This window comes from Desmodus rotundus, chromosome 5, assembly GCF_022682495.2.
Source record: "Desmodus rotundus isolate HL8 chromosome 5, HLdesRot8A.1, whole genome shotgun sequence".
Classification (NCBI taxonomy): Eukaryota; Metazoa; Chordata; class Mammalia; order Chiroptera; family Phyllostomidae; genus Desmodus; species Desmodus rotundus.
Genome location: NC_071391.1, coordinates 151,169,991 through 151,189,516, shown reverse-complemented (window position 1 = coordinate 151,189,516; position 19,526 = coordinate 151,169,991). Strand labels below are relative to the sequence as shown.

Here is a 19,526-nt window from a genome sequence, read left to right as displayed (position 1 = left end):
TCTTGCTGTGGACAGGGGGGTAGGGTGAGGCAGAGACAGAAAGCTAGCTTTGCTCCTGGCAGGTTCCTAACAGGCAGGGGACCTGTACTGGTCTAGGTCCCAGGGTTGGGGACCCCTGCAATACAGGATGGAACAAGTATTTATTTGTCAGCTGTTAATTCAAAAACAAATGTAAGATCTTATGTTTCAGGATGACAGAAGGTAGGAAATACAAATAAATCAACTTGCATACCTAAACATTTACACTCGTTTTCCCTCATTAGGCTTAATATGGGACTAAGCTATTTGGGAGGAGGGAGTGTAGAAAGGGGAGAGCAGTTAAGGGTAACACAATATTATCTGGAGCAGTGGCCAGTCTCACTGCCTCAGCGGCTGCTGATTCTTCTTACTGACCTCTGCTAGCAAGATTTTCTTCCTCCCATCCACATGAGGGTGGCTGGAATCACCTAACAGTTTTTGGTTGTAGAAAACTCAATGCAGCATGCTCCAGGAGAGAGAAAGAACTGATGCTCTCCCCCAGGCTTTTACACTAAAACTTAGCCATAGATGGTTACCAATGCTTCCATCTTTCAAACACAAGCAAGTAACTTCTCACTTTTCAGGTAAAACGTGTTTTTCTACTTTTAAAATTCTTTCCACAGAACAAAATGTTCAAACAAGCTTTACATAAACATGTTTATGACATTTATTTAAAAAATTTTAAATTATTTTTAGGGAGAGAGGAAAGGGGAGAGAGAGATCAATCATTTGATTTGGTGTTGCACTTCCTTATGCATTCATTGGTTGCTTCTTATATGTGCCCTGAATGGAAATTGAACCTGCAACCTTGGCATGTCAGGACAATACTCTAACCACTTGAACTACCTGGTCAGGGCTATGACATTTATTAAGAGCAAAATATTTTTGATTTTGGCAAGGCGGGTATGGGGAGGGATAGATGAGGCATTTTTTACAAATTTAGATACATCACAATCACCAATCATGTGCTAGGCATATAAAGGTAGTCTCATTTAACACCTGACCTGCCCCCTGAAAATCCTTAAGTAGCATTATGACACTCGTTTTACTAATAAAGAGACAAACTCAGAAAAGTCACAGTTGCCAGGTAAAACAACATCAAAACAAAAACAGCAAGATGGGAACCCAGTTGCAGCTGAATATACTGCACATTTTTTAAAAAGTTCTCACCCGAGGACATTTTTTCATTCCCTTTAAGCAGGGGTATACAGCTGGCTCAGGATGGCTATGAATGCGGCCCAACACTAATTCATAAATTTACTTAAAACATTATGAGATTTTTTTGACTATGTATAGCAATGTATTTAATGTTTGGCCCAAGACAACTCTTCTTCCAAAGTGGCCCAGAGACACCAAAAGGTTAGAGAGCAAGGGAGAGGGGAAGGAAGAGAAACATTGATGGCAGAGAGAAGCCTCGATTGGTGGCCTCCCAAACACACCTGGACCAGGGATCACACTGCAACCCAGGTATGTGCCCTGACTGGAAATTGAACAATGCTCCAACCAACTGAGCCATACCGGCCAGGGCTGCACATTTCTATACTGACTAAACTAGCTGACCCTTGAACAACACGGGCTTGAACTGCACAGTTCCACTTGTATGTGGCTTTTTCTTTCAATAAATACAGTAAATGTATTTTCCTTACAATTTCCTTAACATTTTCTTTTCTCTAGTTTACTTTAATAATACAGTATATAATACATATAATATATAAAATGTGTTAATTGACTGTTATTGGTAAGGCTTCCAGTCAACAGTGTACAATTAGTACAGTTCGTCCTCTGCATCCACTGATCCTAACCCTGGATTGAAAACAGTTGAATTGTGGATGGGAAACCTGTGGATAAAAAGGGCCAACTGTACTTAAATTTTGGGGAAATCAAAAGTTATATACAGATTTTCAACCACATGGGGGGTTGATGCCCCTAACCCCCATACTGTTTGAGAATCAACTGTACAGTGATTTTCTTCACCTTACACTGTCTGAAGCCTTATGACACCTAGGCCAGTCCATCTGAAACATGGATATGCATCATTATGTATTACCTAAGGACTCCTCAAGACTTTAGAGTGAAGCCAAGGGAAAAAAGCCATATACCCAACCTTAGTTCTGGGTCTTACAGGCAGGCATGGGACATTTTGTTACATAATCTAAAACCAAATAATTTTTCCTCAAAAATAAATCCTTCCCTGAACTTTCTTATTTTTGTCACTACTATTCTAGTCATCCAGGTTAAAAGTCCTTACACTTAATGAAGATATAATCAGGGTTTATAAATTATGTGATAAGGGCAATGCTAATTATATGATCAACATTTAGGAGCACAAAAGGTTCCAGAATTAATTCTGTGAGGTGAGAGATTTGGTGAAAACTTTTCAGAGGAAGTATATGAGCTGGCCATGGACTGAGTGCAGTTCTGCCCAGAGAATTAAGGGAAAGGGCTTCCAAATAGAGGATAAAAAAGTGAAATATAGCTTCTCTCCCATTACATTAAATAAATTACCAGCTTATCTGGTTCTTCCTTCACAATCTTTTGTTTACATCTGCCCCTTTTCCTTGCCTTAATATTATCACTACCAATCACCTCATTGTTGTACACTATGTATTACTATGAAATTTCTGAGTTAACAGTTTTTTGCTTCCAGTTTACTCATAGCTATCACTAACAGACTTTTAAAAATTACCTCCTTTTACATGACCATGGAACCTGTAAAAGTTCCCTATTGATTCTGAAGTAAAAAGTATACTTTGTAATTTTTAAAGATACATACAAGCCATTAAAATATGTATTTAAAATACAGGTACATTAAATTTATCTTAAAATGCATATTTTATTTCAGTAGCCAATGACCATCCATCAAACAAAGAAAAGAAAACCAATTTCACGAAGAAAGACAAATCTATGGAGTGGTTTACAGAAAGTGAAGAATGAGATGGCTCAACTAGACCAACTTGGAATCATTAATGACAATGTGTCTAACTACACGACAAGTGTCAAAATGGGACATTTAAGTAGTTTTGAAATGTTACACATCTTTCTTTAGCTTTTGTTATTTTTCAAAATTATATGTAAAAGTTATACAAATCATAGTAATGGCTAAAAATACCAATCTATGAAAGTAATGATTTGCAATATAAAGTTGTATTTTGATACTTTTCTGTCTTCAAATCAGTTGTTGTCATCTGAGGTACCCAGTTGTGGTTTGAACTTCCTCAACTTGACAAGAAAAGCTAATTTAAGGGGGAAAAAAAAGTGAGGTCATTATAATAATTAGAAGAAAACACCATTTAATATGGCCTGAAAACATTACTCACCTGTATGACCAGTTTGCCAGTGTATAGGTCTAGCAATATAGGGAGATGATCCATATGGAAAATCAGAATGTGATTCTTCTGTTGTAGAACAAAATGTATATTATAAGCTATGTAAAATATTTCATAATTTGTTCAAATATTTCAAAACTGTTAAAATACAAATTAATGCCACTTTACTGTAAATTTTTCTTTCACATAATTTTTTTAGAACTTGTTTTGGAGCTACTATACCAGTTATCTTACAGAAACAATTTGTCAAGGATTACATGATAAACTTATATATTGTTTTATAACCAAATAGATAAATCCATATCATAAATCAAGGAATATTTGAAAAAGCTTGTTTGTAGCCTAAGTAATATGTACAGCCCTGGCTGGTGTGGCTCCATGGATAGAGCACTGGCCTGTGAACCAAAAGGTCACAGGTTTGATTCCCAGTTAGGGCACATGCATGGGTTGCAGGCCAGGTTCCCCAGTTGGGGGCATGTGAGAGGCAACCAATCAATGTAATCTCTTGCACATTGATGTTTCTCTCCCTCTCTTTCTCCCCCCCTTTCCCTCTCTCTAAAGAATAAATAAATAAAATCTTAAAAAAAAAATAATATGTACATACAACGAGGACCTGAATTTAGAGAATTCTATCAACATAAATAGCAAATATTAGTTATTTGCATAGCAGGTCCCATGAAATTCTTTTCCTTCATTAATAATCACTGATTTAAATTTTTAAAATTCTTCAGTGTATATACACACATGTGCACACACACAGTATTTCATAAGCCAACCTCCTTGTCACAGTAAAATATGAATATTATAATAAGCTAAGTTCTTCAAAGGTATCAGAGTTTTACAGAAAAGGCAAGCAAAGTCATTATTCTATCCCTTATGGTTTTAATTTAACACCATAAATACCACATGTCAATTTAGATACAAAAGAATCCTTGAGAAATATTTTTATAATTTATTGGTCAATACACTCAGAAAACTAGTCTTCATTTATTATTGCAAACACCTGTATAAAATAAAATTAAAGCTCACCATAGTCATCCTCTTGAAACATCTCTCCTTCAATTCTGCTTTTCTTTTGCGAATGTAATTGTAAATCCACGTTGATTTTAGGTTCTACTTTTTGAACTAAAATCCCACTTTTCTGTTTTGCAAGGCAAACCAACCAATCTCTGACAATGACTTCGCTTATCTTTTCACATGAGAGAGCAAGTTCACAGATGCGAATTCCATCTAAAAGTTCAATAACCTGTGTGATGCTTTCAGAAAAGTAAACAATGTACTTTAAATTTCTAGTACAACAACTTTAAGTTTACTGTATCTCTTATCCAAATTTAAATGCTATTGTTAAATGAAGGGGAAAAAAGTAAAAATGCAAGTGAGGGCACATAATAAGCAATTTCATAGAATACTAAGTAAAAAATATGGAGAACATAATTTAACATTATTGTTCACATAACACTTTTAAAACTTTTCTTCTAAATTGCCAGAAAAATATGCATGTTATATTGTCATTTATGTAAAGGATGATTTAAACAGTAATATAAATGATTTGGGACATACATCGTTTCATAAATTTTACGGCATAATGTGTATTATCTAACTCAGTTACAAAATGACAAGTATTTAAAATCACATTAAAAGTAATAGTCCCATCACTCACTTTGCTAGATACACAGCACATATACCACCCTGTTTAAGATGTGGATATAAAACAGGCAGAGCAACTTGAGGATTCAACATATCCAAAGCTACCTGCGGGGGAAAAAGAGAATCAGACTGAGTTCTGTTTAAGTAAAGCATAGGTTTTCCTTTTTTATCATGGTAAATTGATACCCAGTTAAACTATTTCATTTTTCAGAATATAGTACTACTAACTCATTTTACTGCTCCCCAAAAGACATATTTATTACTATACAATTTGCCACAGTAGTTAACTACACAAAGATTGTAATGATGCTCCTTGCATTGGGCATACTGGTAATACAGGAATCCTTCTTCAGATATATTTTAAACACATGCGTATACTTATATATGGGGGGGGCAAAAGTAGGTTTACAAGTGTGCCCTTATTTCTTAATTCTTCAGTTACAGAATACAGGGCTATAATCACAAAAGATGTCAAATGAATACAATGAGTAAATAAAATTTTCCAAAGAAATAATTAAAAACAAAATATGGTCAAAATAGAAAATAAAGTGACTGTTATTGAAAGATAATTCCAGACAACTAAGAATAGTTGGCATATCAATATGTTTATTAAATTATAAGTTATCTATTGTTTGTATTTTTTAAAATAGTGAGATGCATCAAGGAACAACATTATTAATTAAATCACTAATTATTCAAGTGCCTTCCACGTGCCAAATCACTAAGCATTTTGCCAAGTGATAAGAATATAATGGGAGCTTACATACCGTTTGGTTTCATGGGAACTTGTATCCTAATAAAGGGACAGACATTAAACACTAAATGCATAAGTCAGAGGGTAATGAGTGTCATGAAGACCTATAGAATTACAAAGCAGAATACGAGGGACAGAGTGGCAGGGCAGGGAAGTGCTATTGTATTCACAGGCTGCTCAGTGAAGCGACCTGAAGAGATGAGTAAGCCTCATCTCTTTCTGCCCTGCAGAAATTTAAGGGGAAAGTGTGCTCCTGATGGAGAGAGCAGCACATACAAAGGTGAGTCTGAGAAGGCCACTGTCGCTGCAGTGGAGACAACATGAGGAAAATCGTAAGAGACGAGTTCTAAAATGGTAGGGACGTGGTGAGTGGGAGAGGGACAGATTCTGTAGAATTTTATGAGCTTTAGCTTTACTCAGGAAGAGGAAAAGCCACTGGAAAGTTTTAAAGAATGATATAATGTGACTTTTTAAAAAACCTTTCTTCCATGGTAAACATAATAACAATTGCCATTTTAAGTGTATAATTTAGTGGCATTATGCACATTATGACTTACTTTTTAAACCTGTATGTAGAAAGGACTGAGAGAGGGCAAGGAAGGATGAAGATGGCTTGCAACAGCAAACAGCATTGGATGTGATGAGAAGGGGTATAAATTTTGAAAAGCTAAGAGCTAAGGGACTCACTATGAGGTGGAAGAGAAACACAGGAATCTGCCAGAATGGAGATGTCATTTGTTAACAGGGAAAGTGATGGAGACTATGGGAGGATCAAGGTTGAGGAGAAATAATCAAGAATTTAGGTTTGAATATGAGTTTTAGTTTTCTATTAGAGAGCCAAGTAAAGACCTCAACAACTGGCTCAAAGGATCAACAGGACAGACCTAATTAGGTTTCTCAACTGTAGTTTCACTGGATTATTGACAAGGACCAAAATCAGATAGCCAAGACACCTGCCAGCCTTCTTCAATGCTCTGTTCTCCGTTAACATTAACCATTCATCCAGTCAGTCGAACCAGAAACTCAGAGTCGTCATTTTCTTTACCTTGAATTATCTTTTGAGAATCTGTGGGGTTTTATGCTTCTGTGTGGGTTAAAATTATCCAGTCCCACCAATCTACCTCTTAAGTATTTCTCCAAGTCATCTACTGCTACTGCCTTAGTTCAGGACCTCGTCATATCTGTTGGAACATTACAGCTTTCTGTATAGACTCTCAGCCTGCATTCTAACACCAGAATTATTCTAAATCAGGAATTTGGACATTCTACTCCCCTACTTAAAAACTCAGTAGTTTCCCATAATTTATAAAATAATGTCCATACCCCCTAACTTGATGGGGGTTTTTTGTCCTGATTAAGCTGTAATACACAAGCCAACAAGGATGAGGAAAAAGATCTGTGGTCTTTATGTCCAGGAAGCTGTACTACTAAAACTGTAGGCTTTCGGCCCTGGCTGGTGTGGCTCAGTGGATTGAGCACTGGCCTGCAAACTGAAAGGTCACCAGTTCGATTCCCAGTCAGGACACATGCCTGGGTTGCAGGCTAGGTCCCCTTTGGGGGGGTGTGAGAAGCAACTGATTGATGTATCTCTCACACATTGACATTTCCCTCCCTCTCTTTCTCCCTTCCTTCCCCTCTCTCTAAAACTAAATAAATAAAATCTTTAAAACTATAGGCTTTCGATAAAGAACCAGTCCTAATAAAATTATCACTCTCCTCTTTGACTTTCTCACCTAGGTTCCCTTAGGGGTCCTAAATAATCCAACATTCCAACAGCCAACTAAGAAAAACGAAGACTCCTTACCTAGACCTCAGTCCATAATGTCAAGCTATGAATTGATAATGGCATCATCAAAGATAAAGCAATTTATACTAGACTTCCAAAACTTTGAAGTCAACTAAGACCTCCATTCCCACATCTCCACCATCACTGCTCACAGCTTAAAATGTCATCTTCTTGTCATCTATCCTTTTATCTTCATACTACTCTGCTCCTCCCCTTACCCAACCTCCACTCCACTTTCTGGAAATGTGTTCATGATAAATCTTTCTATCCTCAACATCATTAATGAATCCTCCTCTTCATCATGACTTTAACTGTCTAAAGATGCCTCTGGCCGGTTCCCTCTCAAATGGAGGAGATTTATTCCCCCAAATCTCACAACGTGAGGTCAGGTGCTGGTCTCATATGCTCCCAGTGCTGCTTCCAAATTATTATTCCTTTATCCTAGAAACGCTGAGGTTTATGATGCTCAACTACTCCTCCCAGGTCACTACCCTATATTTATTAACAACTTTGGCAACTGATTCAATAAGTTTCTCCGCTCTAAAGCCCACCATAATATTGAAGGAAGACCCTCTCCCATATAAAAGAAGTGTGATCCTTGTTTTCTTCGTACTCTGCATTAGATAATACCACAGGAAACACTTTTGAAAACTTACCGCATCAAGTGTTAAAGATTTTATGTCTTCAGTTGCTCCTGAAATATCTTTATGAATAAAATCCACATTGTCTGGCCACTCTTCTACATGACTAATTTTCCATGAATCACGCCAGTGTTTGTAATTCCTCTTAGCCAGTTCATGGAAGTCTTTTCGTATTTCAAAACTTATGACTTGTCCTTGTGACCCAACTTAATTAAAAAAAAAATTATGAGACTTTATAGTATTAATTCATAAAAATATTAAAAACATTGTGAAAATGTATTATTATGTAGATGTGAAAAAATAACTCAAATAGTTCAAGTATAATGTAGCATATTTCTATCTGTAATCTTTATAAAATTGACTCATACATGCCTACAACTGCTCTAACAGTTTATTAGTTAAAAAAAGAAGAAGAATGCATTAAAGAACAACATAAATGACTTTTTAAGGAACTACCCAAATAGAGCCCTGGCTGGTGTGGCTCAGTGGATTGAACACCGGCCTGCAAACCAAAGAAAGGGTCACGGGTCTGGTTTGATTCCCAGTCAGGGCACATGCTTGGGTTGCAGGCCAGGTCCCAGTAGGGGGCATGCGAGAGACAACCACATATTGATGTTTCTCTCCCTCTCTTTCTCTCTCCCTTCCCCTCTAAAAGTAAATAAATAAAATCTTAAAAGAAAGAAAAACCTACCCAAATAGAGTTCTGTCACTGCTCAGGAATCTATTAGGTGAGAAAGGGAACACTGCACAGGCAGCCAGAAAGCAACCCTGACACTCAGAGGAATTAAGTGGTCATAGGGAACAATAATCAACTAGGGTAACAGTAACTAGACATCAAGCGGTGGGAACATGAACAGATACATATATGTTTACTATATACCTCTTGATTTTTGATTAGGTGTTCCCTTCAAGCAGTACTTTTACCAACTGACAATTCATATAGATTTTTTAAAAAACGATTTCATTTATTTATTTTTAGAGAGAGGGAAAGGGAAGGAGAAAGAGAGGGAGAGGAACATCAGTGTGTGGTTGCCTCTCACATGCCCCCTCCTGGGGACCAGGCCCACAACCCAGGCATGTGCCCTGAATGGGAATTGAACCAGCAACCCTTTAGTTCACAAGCCCATGCTCAATCCACTGAGCTACACCAGCCAGGGCTCATATAGATTTTCCTAAAGACGGGACCATTCTTCATGATCTAGCTTTAACTTAGTTCTGTATTATGATCAATCTACTTATGAACACCAACAATAATTCTTTACCTGTAATAGTATGCCAGCCCAGCAGCTGACAGCTCTCTGTTTACGTTCTTTCATACTGAGAATTCATCTGGCACTACTATTAACAAAAATATGTATGTATGTGAACCAAAAGACAAGTACTAGAATGTTCAGAGCAGCACTATTCATAATATTCATCTTAAATGCCCATCAAGAGTAGAATGGATAAATTGTGATTTATTTATAAAATGAAGGCGCTATGTAGCAACTAGAATGAAAGAAACACTGCTACATGCAGTGGCTGAATCTCACAAACAAAATGTTGAATGAAAGTAGCCAGACATAAAAGAGTACATACTGTGTGATCCCTTTTATCTGAGGTTTAAAACAGGCAAAACTAATTAATGATGATAAAAGTCAGAACGGTGGTTACCTCTGGGAGGACAGGACTGAGAGGAAACATAGGGGGCTCTGTGGTGCAGCATATCTTGGTCTGGGTAATAACTACACGAGGGTGGCCACTGTGTAAAAATTCATTAAGCCCTGACTGGTGTGGCTCAGTTGGTTGTGAGTCGTCCCACAAAGTGAAAGGTTGTAGTTTGCTCCCTGATCAGGGCACATGCCTAGGTTGTGGGCCTGGTTCCCGGTTGGGGCACGTGACAGGCAACTGATGGATGCTTCTCTCCCACATTGATGTTTTTCTCTCTTTTTCCCTCCCTTCTCCTCTCTCTACAAATAAATAAATAAAAATTTTAAAAAATTCATTGAGATATACATTTACAATCTGGCACTTTTCTGTAGCTATGTTATGCTCCAAAAAAAAGTTTGTTTTTTCCTTTTATAAATAAAGTAGAAGCATTAAAAAGCATGAAGAGAGTAAGAGAAATCAAAGAAAATAAGGTTTAGAAAGAGAGTGACTGGAAAAATGTACAAAATGTAAATTTAGTTGCTTATATTTGGTTTCAAAGAGAATTCTCTATATCCCAAAGTTATGTCGATATTTTCTAAAACATCTTTATTTAACTTATGAACAACTTGAATGTTTTCTTTGTTATCTAAATTCAGCTCATTTATCCCAATCTCTTACCTGCTTTGGATAAAAACAAACTCATTCCACCAGAACCCGAGCCAGCTTCCAAAACAGTATCACCTGGGTGGATATCCATCATCGACAGCATCATATTTACATCCTATGATTTAAACACAGTAACCAATAAACATGCACTAAGCACTTACTCTTATCGAATACTATGTTGGAGTCGGAGAAGGAAAAAGTGAAAACAAAGGATTAAACCTTGGCCCTGGTAGCAAGACTTTATATTTTACTTGAGGAGATAAGAGATTCAAGAATCAATTAGCAAATAAAGCAGTATAATATTGAAATTATAGATAAGTACCATAGGAGCTCAGAGAAAGGAGAAATCAGCAGACTCTCCTAGTTTAAAGACAGAGTGTTGAATTAAGGAAACAACCACAAGGTAGAAACAGCTTGGAACAAAACAGAGGTAAACACAATTGCCTATCTCAGGGGAGATGAAGAGAGATAAGGAGAGATTTAAATGTCAGGCTAAAGCACTTAAATTTGACCTGGTAAGTAACTGGGACATGTCACTGAGGTAGTATAAATGGCTTTTTATGAAAATTAATCTGACAGGGCCCTGACCAGCGTGGCTCAGTTGGATGGGTGTTGTCCTGCAAAGCGAAGGTCGCTGGTCCATTCCCCGTCAGGGCACATGCCTGGGCTGTGGGTTTGGTCCTGTCAGCTGCATGAGAGGCAACCACACACTGATGTTTCTCTCCCTCTTTGCTTCCCTCCCTTCCCCTCTCTCTCAAAATAAGTAAGTAAAATATATATATTTTTAAAAGCATAATCCTTTTATGTTGAATGTTATCTTTCTTTATATCCACTGTTGGTAACATATACCTCTAGTAACATGCCTTATTAAATTAAATGATTAAAATACCACCATAATGGTACTAAAAATTGTCCCCAGAAGAGTTCGACATGCTCTCAGGTGCTAAACTTGTAAACTTAAGAGTTATAGGGAGCAAATATAAGTATTTATTATGTGCCTAGTGAGTCCACATCACTCTACACAGTAGTCGACATTCTCTTCAGTTGACAGATCAGAGAATTGAGAGACTCCCAAAATTAAAATCTGGCTGTTTCCTAAAATTAGCGTAAAAGCCATATCCGTGGATTTTTTTTTTCAAAGGCTGAGAACAATAAAAAGCCGAAACTTATGAGATGTGCTTTACTGCTTTGAGTACGTGAATGGGGCCTGAAGCAGTGCATCAGTTTTGCTCTTTCTGGAACCAATGTGCGCCTAACTTCCATCGCGTTACCTTTGGATACGTTATGGCAGGACCTCTCTTCATCAGTAACACATAGTCTTCCAGTGCCGGCCTCTTCAGCATGAAGTGCTTACCAGAGGAACTCCTTAGTATCTGGCCTGGGAACTTCCCCACGATGTCGCTGAACGGGACTGCCCCCCAGTTACTATTTAAATGTCCGACCTTGTGCAACCTAAATAACTTTTTAAATTGTGTTTCTCTCTGCCCGACCTCAGCTAAAATCAGTTCCCCAGCCCGAAAGGGCTCCTCTCCGGCAGCTGACCGGGAAGAGGGGACGGGAAGTTCTTCAACCAGGGCGGATTGTGAGGGAGTCCCGGGTCCCCCGCGCGCGGGGTTGGCCTGGCCCTGATCTTCACTCGAGTCCTCGCGCTCTCGAGGGGGTGACTCCTCTCGAGGCGTCGGCAGTCTGAGGCTTTCCAGGGACGAAAGACATCTGGTCCCAATGCCACGGACGCTCGGAGGGAGAGATGGAGGCGACTCTGCGCTGGGGACTTTCTTTGGTGTCGCCTTGTGCTCCCCCTCTCCATCTCGCGCTTCCCTTTGAGAGGACTTGAGACACAGTGACCGGGCTCTCTCGAAGGGCTCTTGTCCGAGGCCACTCAGTACTGGACAGGTCGCAATCACTGGCTGCCTACAGAGGCGCCGCAGCCGTAGCAAGACTGGACCGCGGCGGCCTACCGCCAGCATGCTGACCTGCGCAGGCGCTGTCGCACACGAGTGACGTAAGACCGGGTGAGCCCCGTCTCTCGCTGTCCGACGCACTTACGCGGCCGCGTGGGGACTTCGGGGCTCCAGCGGCAGGAGAGCTCTGTGACTGCGCCTGCGTGTGGAGGGGGCGGAGAGGCAGAGCCGGGGACCCGAGCAGCGAAGTCCTTGATCACCAACGCGCCAGGATCGTGGCTCAAAGCCGTCAGGGCCCGAATTCTTCTTTGGAACGTGGGCAGACTAAATGATGACCGTAGACCGATCTCCACCAGCATCGCCTGAGGACAGGGGGAGTTAAGAGAGACAAAGCCTGTGAAAGCTCTGTGTAAACCGAAGTCCTTCGCCAGGGTTAGTTCTCTAGTAATCGGGAACACGAACGTCTCTTGGTCACCCCCAAGACGTATACAACTGGCCCAGAGTTGCCTGTGACAGATGGCAGTTGGACTGGCCACCCGCTTGACCCGCGCTCCTTCCCCGGCCCTACCAAGTGCCTCTGACTCGGTTCTGGACACCTTGCAGGCTTGACCCGGGTTCAGAGATTACAGTGGCAGTGTTCACGTTGTGCTTATTTAGCATAATTGTCTTTAATAATTAAAACATAACATTTAGTTAACTAAGTGTCTTACCCTCCCCCAAACTAGAAGCATCTCAAAAGACCATTGCTAAAACGAATAGCAGGATGTGTTAAAAGCTTAATTTTATCCACCCCCCCCCAAATTTATGTGCTGAAATCTAACCTTCTGCACCTCAACATGTGACAGTATTTGGAGACGGAGTTTTTACCGAGGTATTTAAGTTGGAATGAAATCATTGGAATGGGCATTAATCCAGTATGACTGTTACCCTCAGAAGAAGACTTTAGGACACAGGCAGGAGACCACCATCCTACAGGCCAAGGAGAGAGCTCTCAGAAGCAGCCAAACGTGTCCACATCTTGATGTTGGACTTCTAGCCTCCAGAACTGTGAGAAGTTTTTGTTGTTTAAACCTCCTACCCCTGCTCAAAGCATTAACTATATTTTCTGATTTGCTTTAATTGGATCTCTTTAAAAGGTTTTGACACCTTCCCCAAAATTAAATAAAAGTAAATTTATTTACTCCTAAAAACAAAACCAAACCAGGAAAAGGTTATCTTTGGAGTCCAAAGGCTCATTTAGCACTATCACTAACCTACTTACTTAATATTAATTTAATTGGCAAATATTTACTGAAGGCCTGGCAATACCAGGCATGCTAGATATTTATTTCATTTAACTTTGCAATGACCCTATGCTACAAATAAGTTTTCCCATTTTACACACAAGAAAATGACCCAGGGAGATTCAGTGATATGGGCAACATCCCATAACTGACAGGTCGCGTGACAGGGTTTCCTCTCTAGATCATTTGGGTTCAGCAGTCCGTGCTCTTGGTACCCTAACATCCCTTCTCCAAGACCTGTCAACAGTACAACTGACTCAGAGTTAAAGTCGAAGTATCTTCACAGGGCTGTAATTTCAGTTTAAATTCGATAAAACAGGTCTTGTCATTACTTTTGAAGACATAATACTTTTATAATCTGTGCTTTCTAAAATATAAGCCACCATAAACTCCATCATCAGGTTTCTCTATTTTAATCCTAAAATGAATAAAGAAACTGCTCTCCCCCTCACTCTAAATGCACGTCTCACTTTTGGTTTTAATTTTTTTTTAAAAGAAAAGTCCTTATGACCAGTCTTTTTATTATCATCACCAAATATGGGTCTGAGTTGGAACCTTGTGAATTCTAAACCTTACAATCACTTTTATCACTCCTACTTTGTTATCTCTTAAATACTATTAAATGATATTTGACTGTTGTTTCAGAAGGAGTAGGAATTGGAAAGAAGTTATATTGAAAAAATATGGGAAAGAAATGTACATGCCTTTGAGTTCTGAGATAAACTGCAAACACTAAATGGCATTCCTTTCTTTCTATTGTTTGAATAACAGATACAGTTATAAGTAGTTTGTCTTACATGCATTAACACATTTTTACAATTTTTATAAGAGTTTATTTGAGCCCAACTGAGGATATATTCTGGGGATCAAGATTTCAAGTGCTCCAGAAAATAATGGTTTGGCAGCTTTTCTTACTCATTTGAAAGGAAGATGGGGAAGTAAGGAAGACTGCATGGAGGTGGAAGGAAGTAAGGCAGGGATTGGATTACAGGGTAGTTACCAAGATTATGTGCTCTTGAAAGTGGTTATGGCTTATTTCAAAGGTGTGTTAACCACATTAACACGTTTTGAAAAATATGAATTATTTAGGCGTGATCTTTTAGAGCATGTAGGCTCTCAGAAAAGATCACTATGTGTGCCTTCTCTTTCCGGCTATACTTTTCCTTCTGTCTTCCCCACAAAACTGCCAGCCTGCACTCTGAAACTATTCTCTGAAAATATGAGGCATCATCAATCATGTGTTTACATTACCATATAAGGCCCGAAAGACACAGTCATGTAGTGGCATTTAGTCAAGCAATTACATTAAAGAAAGAATACCTGTCAAAGGATACTATGGATGGTGGCTGGCATTTTTAAACCTCCAGTCAAACTACATCACTAGTTCTAGTTCTACAAATCTCCCGTAGCTCCCTGCGTACGCATCTTCCTTCTATGATGTATAACTTCCTTGTCCTTCAGGTATCAGCCTCACATTGCTGCCAGAATGGTGGCTAACAACAAAAGACTGGGAGAAGTGCCCCTTCTGGTGTGCCCTGCCTCTAGACCTGTCATAGCACATGTCATACTGTGCAGAAGTCACTATTTGCCATTTCCCAGGTTAGAGGGTAAGACTGTTGAGAGGGCTGTGTCGTGTTCATCACGCTGCTTCCTACCTGTCAGTCTCCCCATAGCTATGAGGGTGATAGTTTTTGTTTCCTGCTAGGCTATGAGGTCTGTGTGGGCTGAACAGTATTTGACATTTTTTGAATCAGAAAGCATAGATTTGGTGAAACATTATGGAAACATTAAACTTTTTCTATTCGATGTAGTAACATGGGATAAATCGTGATGAACTAAGAGGGAGTAGGTGCTCCCACTGTTACTTTTACACTGTTACGATTAAATTGTTACTATGTGTATATATGATTACAGACTGGAAGTGGATGGGCAAAAATGTAAATAATTGTTACAATCATGCAGTTATGACTGAATATTTCTTTTAAACATTTGTTCAATCATGTTATTTTTTTTAAATACTTTATTTATTTTTAGAGAGAGAGGAAGGCGGGGAGAAAGAGATGGAGAGAGACATCAATCAGTTGCCTCTCACACACTCCCTACTGGGGACCTGGCCTGCAACCCAGGCATGTGCCCTGACTGGGAATTGAACTGGCAACCTTCCCGTTTGCAGGCCAGTGCTCAGTCCACTGAGACACAGCAGCCAGGGCTCAATCAGGTTATTAGAAAGGAAATAGCTTCCTGTGCTACCCAGAGAGGGGCCCATACTGTGTTGTTCTTGGTTCCCACATAATTGAGAGGGAAATTTCACAATGTCCAGAGACCTTGATGTCCTGCAAATGAAGGATGTCCTCAAATTCCCTGCAGCAGGAACCCTCTTAGGTGCTACCAACCTTGACTTCCGAATGGAACAGGACATCAACAAAAGGAAAAGTGATGGCATCTACATCATATATCTGAAGGGAATCTGGAAGAAGCTTCTGCTGGCAGCTTGTACCGTTGTTGCCATCGAAAACCCTGCTCATGTCAGTGTCATATCGTCCAGGAACAATGGCCAGCGCGCTGTGCTGGTTTGCTGCTGCCACTGGAGCCACTCCTATTGCTGGACGCGTCACCTCTATAACCTTCACTAACCAGATCCAGGCAGCCTTCTGGGAGCTGAGATGACTGGTGGTTACTGATCCCAGGGCTGACCAGCAGCTTCTCACAGAGATGTCTTATGTTATCCTGCCTACCATTGATCTGTGTATCACAGACTCCCCTCTGCCCTTACGTGTTCACTGCCAGCCCTTGCAACAACAAGGGGGCTCACTCAGTAGGTCTGATGTGGTGGATGCTGGGCGGGGAAGTACTGTGCACCCATGGCACCACCTTCCACGAATACCCATGGAAGGAAGGTCATGGCCAATCTTTACTTCTTCTTTTTAAAAAGATTTTATTTATTTTTAGAGGGAAAGGGAGAGACAGACAGACAGACAGACATCTAGCAGTTGCCTGTTGTATGCACCCTGGCTAGGGACTGAACCCACAACCCAGGCATGTGCCCTGACCAAGAATCCAACCAGTGACCTTTTGCTTCTCAGGACAATGCCCAACCAACTAAGCCACACTGGTCAGGGCCAATCTTTACTTGTACAGAGAAGCTGAAGAGACTGAAAAGGAAGAGGAGGAATTTCAGGGTGCATGGACTGCTCCGGCTTCTGAGTTCACTGCAGCTCAACCTGAGGTCGCAGACTGGTCTGAAGGTGTGCAGGTGCCCTCTGGCTAATCAGCGGTTTCCTACTGAAGGCTGGAGCGCTCTGCCTGCCACTGAAGATTAGTGTTTAGTCCCCACTGCTCAGGCCACTGAATGGGTAGGAGAAACCACTGAGTGGTCCTAAGCTGTTCTTCCACAAACTCTTAAACAGACTGGAAAGAAGGCTGTCAGAAAAGAAACAGTTTCAAAAACAAACCCAAACCTCTTTCTTTCTAAAGAATGAGCCTGTCCTGCAATGCACAGTCAAGTTCCTCCACCGGTCCTCTCTCCCTGGTACAAGTTAGCGTTGGGCCCAGCAGGCCACTGTCCACGGGTTGCGCCAGCCCAACTTTCTCTGGCGTCTCAAACAGCCACTCCCCGGGCTCTCTGACGTCCCTCCGCCCCACTTCCTCCCTCCAGGCCCCGCCCCGGCCCCGTGCGCCTGCGCACGTGCGAACACGTGGCTGCCGCGGAGCCAGAGAGCAATGGCGGCGGGTGGCGGCGGAGTTGCCGACCCCCTGTCTCCCGCGGGGCTGCCCTGCTCCTTTTCCCCGCAGAGTCAGGCCTACTTTGCTTTGGCGTCTGCCGACGGTCACCTGCGAGTGTGGGAGACAGCCAACAACCGGTTGCACCAAGAGTACGTGCCTTCCGCGCACCTCAGCGGTACCTGCACCTGCCTGGCCTGGGCGCCAGCGCGGTTACAGGCCAAGGTAAAGCGAGCGGGACGGCGGGAGGTGGGTTCCTGCCGGGGCTCGGCCTCTGCGCCCCCAGGAGCTACGGCGCGTGGCCCTGCAACCCGTGTGGCCCTCGGAGGCCCGCGGCGAGGAGGCACTGAGTGCAGCGGCGCGTAGTGGGCCCACGCCGCCAGTTCTCTGCGCAGCCTGTCCAGACGCAGAGACTGAGGGCTCGGCGCGATGGGACCGGCAGTGGACCGGAGCCCACCCAGCGGGCTCTGTGTGGCTGTCGCCCCTGTTCCCGCTGTCGCCGGGGCCGCCATGTTCGCCGAGGCCCCGGCGGCCCCCCCATCTCCGGGGGCTGCCGGGCCTCGCTCAGCGGAATGCGATCTTTTGAGCCCGGGCTTTTGACAGAGGTCCGCTTCGGGGCTGCGCTACAGGCACGCTCACTATTCTCTCGTCGGATTTGTCTTGGGTGGTTGGAATCAACAAGTCTATTTTTCCTTGCACCTCCACCCTTGGGTGCCCGCTCACCACGTGTTGTCTGTCTTTTACGTCCAAGACGCTTTCACTCTTGACTCTCCCAGGCTCATTTCCAGTCTCAGCCGTTTGAACAGTCTTGCTTTTTTATTTTTAACATCGGCTCGACTTTCCTTCATAAACCCATTTCCCCCGAGTCTGAAGTTTGCGTTAGGATACGGAAGTACAGTGAAGTAGTTTAACTTAAATAGGCGTCCAGGTGAAGATTGTCTCAGATGGGGGCACTGCCGAATTTGGGAAGGCTTTTCACTGTTGGGGAGCCATCGCAGGTAAGATGCCATTCCCTGTGGACTCACTCGACTGCATCTATTCTAACCTACGCGCACGTGGGAACTGCAGTTAAGTATGCTACCTGGGTTTGAATGCAGGCCTGGCTTCCTAGCAGTAATTTTGCCTCTAGTTTCCCATTTCTAAAATGGGGTAATAGTGCCCACATCATAGAGTGGTTGTGAAGGTTAAAATTTAATAATGCATAAACCATTTAGAATAGTTCTTGATGTGTAAGTGCTTCAAGTTTTTGTTACTATTAGTATCTCGTGTTTGTATGGTTGGTTAGTCCTGCAAGGTAAGAACTAACTTTCTGCTTTGTTTGGGAAGAAGAAACTGAGGCTCTGGGAAACTAAGTAACTTGCAAAAAGCCAAAAACTGAAGCTGGACTAGATCTCAGGTGTTTAGAACTCAGTTCTCTATTACCTGCAACACATAGCTAATATTAGGCTGGCAAAATTTTTTGTCTGCTCTGGTTTTCTGTTGACTTACAATCGCATTGTGTGCCTCAGGAATAAAACATCTGTCTAGTGTCAAATGTTGTGTTAAAAGTCACAGGAGTGGTGCTCGATAAATGTTAGTTGTCGTTACTGAATAAACCAACAGGTGTTCCCTGTGGGCTCATTGGTCGTTTACTGCTACATTCCTCAATGTAAATCGGTTTGTAAGAGTATCTGTCTGTTCCAGTAATTGGCAAGTCACCACCCAAGTACAAAGTTTAGTGGCATTATCAGTGGAGAAAAATGAGTTGGAGCTGTTTTCTTAAACTGGACTTAAAGCAGTTCATAGATGTTTAGCAAAATTAGACTGCTGCTGCTTGTTCTCAGTCACAGAATGGTTATAATACTTTGCATTTATGCCACAGTAGTTTGTAGAGGGTGTTCTCACATGTTGCATAGCTGAGCGTTTCCATTTGGTTGATGGAGCCATTAGGACCTACAATGATGGCAAGAAAAGTGCAGGGAGACAAGGCTGATGGACTATGGATGGATGCTGCTGTTTGAGTCCCTTAGTTTAGGTGGGTAGACTGAGGCTGAGATGTTCTGTGGTAGGCCAAAGCCACACAGTAAGTGGCGGAGCCACCTAGCAACTGACTCTGCTATTTCATTCCCACCCGTAAGTCTCAAACTTTTCTCCTTTTCCTTCCCTAACTGCTGTA

At 41.5% G+C, this 19,526-nt stretch overlaps 3 protein-coding genes and 1 pseudogene across 4 annotated transcripts in view; 3 read left to right on the top strand and 1 right to left on the bottom strand.

The window, feature by feature from the left end:
* The window catches only part of SPDYA (speedy/RINGO cell cycle regulator family member A), a 29,146-nt gene extending 25,513 nt beyond the window's left edge, over nt 1–3,633 (top strand). The window contains exon 7 of one of the 2 annotated variants that reach the window (XM_024553024.3): nt 2,861–3,633. In XM_024553024.3, the coding sequence (XP_024408792.1) occupies nt 2,861–2,952 (92 nt within the window). In that variant the 3' untranslated portion in view covers nt 2,953–3,633. The remainder of the gene's footprint in view (nt 1–2,860) is intronic. The other variant, XM_045189290.2, reaches the window with a different exon arrangement.
* TRMT61B (tRNA methyltransferase 61B) lies at nt 2,238–12,468 on the bottom strand. Its single transcript, XM_024553023.4, has 7 exons — nt 11,739–12,468; nt 10,480–10,582; nt 8,188–8,378; nt 5,005–5,096; nt 4,374–4,600; nt 3,336–3,413; nt 2,238–3,251 (listed from the first exon to the last, which is right to left on the bottom strand). Exons 1-7 carry the CDS (start codon nt 12,432–12,434, stop codon nt 3,190–3,192), a joined length of 1,449 nt encoding a protein of 482 aa, XP_024408791.2. The 5' UTR covers nt 12,435–12,468; the 3' UTR covers nt 2,238–3,189.
* Nucleotides 12,469–15,963: 3,495 nt separating this feature from the next.
* Nucleotides 15,964–17,113, top strand: LOC112298118 (small ribosomal subunit protein uS2-like; annotated as a pseudogene).
* Nucleotides 17,114–17,340: 227 nt separating this feature from the next.
* The window catches only part of WDR43 (WD repeat domain 43), a 30,704-nt gene continuing 28,518 nt past the window's right edge, over nt 17,341–19,526 (top strand). Inside the window, exon 1 of the mRNA XM_024552609.3 lies at nt 17,341–17,596. Within this exon, the coding sequence (XP_024408377.1) occupies nt 17,372–17,596 (225 nt within the window). The 5' untranslated portion in view covers nt 17,341–17,371. The remainder of the gene's footprint in view (nt 17,597–19,526) is intronic.